This window comes from Micromesistius poutassou (genome assembly GCF_964030765.1).
Source record: "Micromesistius poutassou genome assembly, chromosome: 10".
NCBI classification, from domain to species: domain Eukaryota; kingdom Metazoa; phylum Chordata; class Actinopteri; order Gadiformes; family Gadidae; genus Micromesistius; species Micromesistius poutassou.
In genome coordinates this window covers 1040998-1048394 of record NC_140280.1, presented here as the reverse complement: position 1 = coordinate 1048394, position 7397 = coordinate 1040998, and the positions used below count along the sequence as shown (strand labels likewise).

Sequence of the window (7397 nt, the reverse complement as noted above, 5' to 3'; positions counted from 1 at the left end):
CCAGTGTTGTCATTGTGACTATTGACCATGACAACAGCATTGCATCGATCACCCTCAACATTCTTTACGTCAGGTTACTTTGTATAGACGTATTCACATGGATTTATATACATTATGTTACCTTTTAAGTTAAAATGGTTTCATTTTCTTCCTCCAAAGGGGAGGGAAACGGCACACATAATGAGCGACGTCTAAATATATAGGAATTAATGTTCAATGTTCAACTGAATAACACGTGTTAGAGGACATTGTAGTTACTGCGATGACTCTACCTCAATCTCTAAGAAGTCACCAGACAGGACGCCGGTCAGCCACGTTATTTATAACAGTAATTATGCTTTATTGCCATATTCCATTTTTGTCCCATGAAAACCTTTACTTTAGTCTTTGGCTAGAAGTGAGAATAATAATAAGAACCAATAATAACAAGAATTGGGAAACGGTGATTGATCAGCAGGGCGGTGACGTGGCTACCCCCACGTTACCCGGCGAAGCTCGCTACCACGTCCACCACCATCAGCTACAGGAACCAGACCTGCAGACGGTCAAACCGCTCACTTACCCGCTTGGCACGACGAAAAGAACCCAGCCGAGCGAGCGCACCGCAGCGCAGCACTTCGCTTTCAAGCATCCCCAAGAACACACACACACGCACACACACAGACACACGCGCGCGCAGACACACGCGCGCGCAGACACACGCACGCGGAGACACACGTCGGACGCAGGCACTGCTCCACAACTCAAAGTGGCCGTGAAATGCGACTGAACACTTCAGTAGCTACGGAGGTTCATCCACAGACAGCATCAGCGGCCGTCAAACAACCGTAGCGTCGTGTGCAAAACGTTGTCTCCAACCGGCGGGGGCCAGAGTCTCAGGGTTGCCAGTCGTCGTTGTCGTTGTTGTTGTTGTTGTTGTCGTTGTCGTCTGGGCAGCCCCCCCGTGGGGGGGGGGGGGTCTATATACTGAGGGTGTTGAGCGCTGGGACCAGGGTCACCGGCTCCACGAGGTTCTGGTTCTGGTTGTGGTTCTCTGGAGCTCCTCTGCTCTGGAGGACCTTCTGCCGATGCCGCTCCTCCTGGCGCTTCTTCTTCTCCTGCCGCTGCTGCTCCTTCTTCAGCTTGTTGGAAACCTGGAGGACGGAGGACGACGTTAAATATTAAATATTAAATAAGGGCGGCTCGATTATGGAAAAAAATCATAATCACGATTATTTTGGTCAATATTGAAATCTCGATTATTCAAACGATTATTTTTGGGTTTGAAAACATGATGCATTTATTCAGAATTTCTCTCCAAACAAAAAAAACACTTTGTAAATGAGAACTTTGAAATTTCCCCTTAAAAAATATATACAGAATGGTCAAATAGAAAATAAAGTCCAGATATGAATCCAGCTGTTCTGCAATTTCTATTAAATTTTTTTAATTAAATTGTTTCAACTCGATCATATTCGTTTGGTGATCGTTTCACTCTGAAATCGAAATCGCCATCAAAACTCGATTAATGGCCCAGCCCTATATTAAATACCATCAGAGATCAAAACCCCAGAGCGAAACACGGACGATTTAAATTCGCCCCCCATCCACACACACCTTGGCCTTCTGCGCGTTGTTGCCCTCTGGTGGCGGCGGGGGGTCACTGCAGGCCGAGGTGGATCCGGGCTCGGGGTCCGCCAGCCACTCAGCGTTGAGCGTGGCGGCGCTCAGCTGGCCCAGGTACTCCTCGTCATCTGCCCCCCCCCCCGCGGGCCGACACACACACACACACACACACACACACACACACACACACACGACAAACACACGACAAACACACTCAGTCACTTTTGCCGCCGTCTTTTCAGTCGACTATTTTAGTGTAGCGCTGCTTCCACCGCTGCTCCTCCTGACAGCGGAGTCCGACACGGGTCATCGAGGAGCAGTGGGGGATCTATCGCAGTTAATAATCATTTATTAATGACCACACGGCCAGGCTGGTGGAATTTGGTCTCAGTGCAGCTCCTTGGTACAGGTTCCAACATCACATTTAAACATAAAACATAAAACATATAACATAAATACATACAGACAGACACATGTTATAATACTTAAGGGGCCACGCATAATCCTCAGCGACTGGAGTTCAGGGTATTGTGGGAATGAAACTGTTTGTGAAGCGGGTTGTGTGTGTGGCAATTGTCCTGTAATTATACTTGTTGTGTTGATGGGAGCCTATCCAGGATTTGGCCCTGAATGAGGACGGGGTCAGGGTGAGGTCACGTGAGCGCAGGGCGTTGTCTCCCGTTTCCTTGCTCCTCTGTTTATGTGTTGTTATGGTCGCCTGGTTGTTGCGGTATTTCTCATCAACAAAGATGACCTAACTATTGTTTAGAATAAAAAGGCCCTATAATATTTAAGTTACACCTACACACCGACAGCCAGCGGGTCAGGAGCAGTCAGGGTGAGGGCGTCTCGCTCAGGGACACCTCCACACTCAGCAGCTAGGAGGAGGAGCCGGGGATCGAACCAGCGACCTTGTGGTTACCAGCCGACCCGCTCTGCCCCTACCCCTCCCCTCCTCTCCAGAGCGCTGGGGGAGCGTGTGTGTGGGGGTGTGTGTAGGGGTGCTCACCGACGGCGGGGTGCTGGTAGGTGCTCAGGATCACGTTGTCGTCGTCGTCGTGCGGCGAGGGAGAGCTCTCTGAGCCCGCCGTCATCTGACCGTCTCCAAACTGCCGCTGCTGCCCGGTGGCGTCGTCGCTGTGCAGACCCTACGCCACGCCCCGACAGGAAGAACACAACGCAGTGAGGTCACAGCCTGGAGCCGTCGGCGGGGGGGGGCTCCAGGGGGCGGGGCCGACACAGATCAACGGGGGTCAGACTTTGGTCAAAGGTCAAAGGTCAAAGCGTCTCCCAGGTGAGCTTGGTGTCATAGTCGCAAGTAAAGGAAGCAAAGGGATCGTTTGAATGTTTAGATGAAGAAAACACCAAACAGAGCGACATACACGATGAGGAGTAGCAAGGTCAACGTAAAGGCAACGGATATCGATTATTGTATGTTTATATATGAATAGATTTATGTTTATTTAGATATATTGTTCATCAGTCACTGCTGTGTGTGATCAAAACACCCCAAAATCTATTGAGAGTGTGTGTGTCTGTGTGTGTGTGTGTGTGCGTGTGTGTGCGTGTGTGCGTGTGTCCGTGCGTGCGTACCTCTATGCGTAGCTGGGCCGGGCTTTCCGAGTTGTCCCCGATGCGGCGGACGCTGTCATAATGGTCGCCGTAGCGATAGGCGATGTGCATCTCTCTGCACGCCTGCTTCTCCACACCCCTGATCTGCAGAGAAGAAGAAGAACGCCAAGGGGACGCTTTTTACACTCCAGGTCCACGGCGCCGCGCGCTGTCACCGCGCCGCCGCCGCCGTTGACCTGCGTTCTGTGACCCCGCTCTGACACCGTCACCAGCAGCACCACCCACCTCCCACAGAGGCGTGTTGAGCTGGTGGATGACCACCTTCAGCTCCTGGCTGCGGGCGAAGGCCACGATGGCGTCATTACCCGCAAACGTCCCGGGCTGGGAGAGGTTAGACACTGCAGGGGGGGGGGGGGGGGGGGGGGGGGGACACACACACACACACAAACTAACTCAGTGTTTGGGTGACAGTGAAAAAACCTCAACGTCAACCGAACACGACCGTAGGATCTCACAATAACCCGTCCGAGAGAGACTAGAGAGAACAACAAAAAGTGGACGTTTTGGATTCTAGATGGAGCACTTATTAACCGATTACAACGTTCACGATAGGGATGTGAATAACTCAAATTTTTCATGGTCGAATAATCAGTGGGTGGTTATGAACGAATAATCGATTATTCGATGTGTGCCGACATTCACAAAGGCAGCCGTGGATCATCGGCAAGAAATCACTTAATATCTTAAACGCAAAAAAACTAACTTTAACAGTGATCAGTGTTTGTGTTGTATGCATGTATATTAATATTTATGCTTGTGTATTGTGTATATTGTTTTTCTGTACATGATTAATAATAATAAAAAAAACTAATAGTGCTACAGAACCAACATTAGTTCCGTCCGTTAATTCTTGTTTATTTGAAAAAAATGTTAACGGTCCAAATGTTAAAAATCGGCTTTGACCCTCGGGAACGAATAATCTAATAATCTAATAATCGAATATTCTGACCCATCCCTAGTTCACGAAACAGTTCAACAAGTGGAGGCGTGAGGTGTGAGGACTCGTACGGTGATCGGCGAAGGGGACGTCGTCCTCCACGAAGGGCTCAAAGTCCTTGCGGTGGGACTTCATGTACTGAACCGTCTCCAGACGCAGGCTGACGTGGCCGCGGGAGTGGCCCTCCAGCTGGTCGCCCAGAGCCCGGAACAGACAGTTCCTGCATGGGGGGGGGGGGCGGGGGAGTCACATGGATACACACACATTACAAACTCTAAAGGCTTCTTTAACCCACGGGGCCGCTTCACATTCATGATCCTCTTCTACTCCTGAGGTCAGGTCCTCCTCCTGCCACCCGCCCATGGAGGAGCGATGTGACCGTTCAGCGGGGACAAATGAATTCAGGAGTACACACGTCTTCTCTTCGGTGGAGGATCCGCCCCTTCTCTCCGCACCCGGCGCCCAAAGTTTAACAGACTTCACATTTTTTATGCGCAGTGAAGAAAACGGTAAAAAAAAAGACAATGCGTCTAACAAGCGCTTTCGAAAAAAAAACACTGTTCTGTGTTAAATCACTAAGACGGTGTCGCAAGAACCTTATGGGGAGGCATCTAGAGCTACTACACTAGTACTACTACCGCTACTACTACTACTACTACACTAGTACTACTACTACTACTACCGCTACTACTACTACTACTACTACTACTCCCACTACTACTACTACTACTACCGCTACTACTACACTACTACTACTACTACTACTCCTACCACTACTACCACTACCGCTACTACTACTACTACTACTACCGCTACTACTACTACTACTACTACTACTACCCCTACTACCACTACTACACTAGTACTACTACTACCACTACTACTACCACTACTACTACCGCTACTACTACTACTACTACTACTACCACTACTACCACTACTACTACCACTACCGCTACCACCACTACCACTACTACTACTACTACTACCACTACTACTACCACTACCACCACTACCACTACTACTACTACTACTACCACTACTACTACCACTACCGCTACTACTACTACCACTACCACTACTACTGCAGTACCAGTCTCTCACCCATCTCCAGGTATCTCTCTCAGCTTGAGGCCCAGGCTCTGCAGCTGATTGGAGAAGCTGACAAACTCCTCCCCGTCGTCGTCGGCGTCCGGGGGGCGGTTCTTGCGGTCCTTGGCGATGGCGCGCCGCGCCGCCCGGCCGTCTCTCTTGCGCTCGGCGTCGTTCTTCTTGTTGCCGCGGGCCGGTCTGACCACCTGCTTCCTCGACATGGCGGCCGTGCTGCTCGTTGCCGCCGCCTACTGTGTGGAAGAACGGACTTACGTCACGTGAACTACAACTACTGAGTGTTTGGACCGAGCGGAGGTCGCTCATCACAGACAGACTCCACCGCCACCGAGAAGTCACACTAGAAGATGACCATTGTACTATGTATTAATAAATAATAATAATAATAATAAATAAATATAAATACTAAACAAACAATAACAACCCCCTACTGCCCCCCCCTCTCCTCCACTCCCCCCCCCCTTTTTTTTTTTTGATGACCATTGTACTATTGTAATATTTATTGATTGCACTTTATAGTATTGATTGATTGCACCAGTCACTTTACCGCTATTGCGGGAATGCTGTTTCTTTGTGTCAGTTTGTCTGTGGTCTTTGTGTCTGTGTCTGTTGATGTGTGTTGAGCCACGCTGAAGATCATTTTCCGTCATGTCAGATAATAACGTTTTTCTGATTCTGATTCTGATTCTGGGGGAGGTCGTAGAGGTTGAGCGAGGTCAAAGTGCACCACACACACACACACACCTACCAGTCACACATCAGTCAGTGCTTCTTCCGGATGACAAAGTTAGCAACAGGTTTTGTCAGTCTAAAAGAAACCTGCCATCAAACCTATGGTAGACTTGTACACTCTGGCAGGTGAAGACAACATTATAAAAGGTTCACCTTTCGGTCCTGGGGTCGTCGGTTCGAGCCCCGCTGCGGGCGACTTGACGTCAGAGGACAGTTGAATAATTAGGGTCTGTTGGAGCTGCGTGGATCAAAGTGCGTCTTGTGTAGTAGTTATATTATTATTATTATACGGTTCCCTAACTCCGCCGTCAACACACCGACCAGTCCCACGCAGTATAGATCACACTGACGATATTAACGAGGGAGTTCAATTCGCCACAGAAGAAAACACTACATTTCGCGTGATGAAAACCACAATTTGAGTATAAGGTCTGAGCTATTTAATACAAAGTTTCGTTTTGATATGTTTTAAATGATAAAGTTACGAGTGAAGCGGTGTTTCCTGAGGTGTGTGTACGTGGAGCTGTCTCTGCGCCACCTCAGATTTCCTTCCACGTCTTTGACTTTCATCAGAACCTTCGAGCCCTTCTGCTGGGGTTAGTCTGAGTCTAATATTGTGAAATGGTGAATATATTCCCCCTCGGTGGAAGAAGTCGAAGTTAAACCAGAGACTTTACGGGCATGTAGCAACGTGCTAACGTCGGCAGCTAGCCTCCTCGTATAAATCAAACGTACATAATTTATTTTTTTAGCAATTTAAAAAAATGCAATTTTCTGGAATTAATTGATGAGGATATTTGACATAGCGCAAACGCATTACTTACGTGTACTATTTTGAATTCGCTAAGACATCGTTTTTTGTTTCGGCGTAGGCAAAATAAAATCGCTGTACTTCGTTTTGTTTACAAATCCACTTCCGCAATACTGTAGGTGACGTCATGTGCTACGGAAACGCGACGAGGCCAAACCGATTGTCCGCAGCAGCGCCACCTGCTGGCGCACAACAACTATTACACTAAGGCAATTAGATAGAGCTTCGATCAAGGCCGTGTCGTGTTTGAAGTAGACGTATGATTCATATCTACCATTTCAAGGAAAATACCAAAAAAAAATTGACTTCTTATAAAAAAACATATATATATACTCTCATCCACACAGCTGGGGTTGTAAGGCCATAGAGACTGTAAAGAATATACAATAGGTCAACGTTTTTATTTGATTTAGATTTCAATATTCCAAAAAGGGTTTGTTCGATATTAAACAGGTGTGCTCCAAGTCCTGCCATACCTGTGACATAGAAATATTAAAATGTAGTCAACAAAATGTAATACATTTTGTTGACTACGTAATACAACAATTGTTTTGTATAAAAAAATTATGT

General features: G+C 47.9%; 1 protein-coding gene across 2 annotated transcripts; it reads right to left on the bottom strand.

Moving 5' to 3' along the window:
- Positions 1–300: 300 nt before the first annotated feature.
- otud3 (OTU deubiquitinase 3) lies at positions 301–6938 on the bottom strand. Of its 2 annotated transcripts, none has more exons than XM_084473992.1 (8): positions 6841–6935; positions 5279–5514; positions 4246–4394; positions 3463–3575; positions 3199–3321; positions 2615–2753; positions 1597–1733; positions 301–1133 (listed from the first exon to the last, which is right to left on the bottom strand). In XM_084473992.1, exons 2-8 carry the CDS (start codon positions 5485–5487, stop codon positions 960–962), a joined length of 1044 nt encoding a protein of 347 aa, XP_084330118.1. In that variant the 5' UTR covers positions 5488–5514; positions 6841–6935; the 3' UTR covers positions 301–959. The 2 variants fall into 2 exon arrangements, with proteins under 2 accessions (XP_084330118.1, XP_084330117.1); XM_084473991.1 differs by having other exon boundaries at positions 302–1133; positions 5279–5517; positions 6841–6938.
- Positions 6939–7397: the final 459 nt, after the last annotated feature.

Bases quoted from the DNA above. Each gene is read 5' to 3' on its own strand.
- otud3 (XM_084473991.1), bottom strand. From the start codon at position 5,487: ATGTCGAGGAAGCAGGTGGTCAGACCGGCCCGCGGCAACAAGAAGAAC. The intron at 3,576-4,245 runs GTACGAGTCCTC...CCCCCCCTGCAG, and splicing joins CGTCCCCTTCGCCGATCACC to TGTCTAACCTCTCCCAGCCC. The intron at 1,134-1,596 runs GTGTGTGTGGAT...TCCGTCCTCCAG, and splicing joins ACAACGCGCAGAAGGCCAAG to GTTTCCAACAAGCTGAAGAA.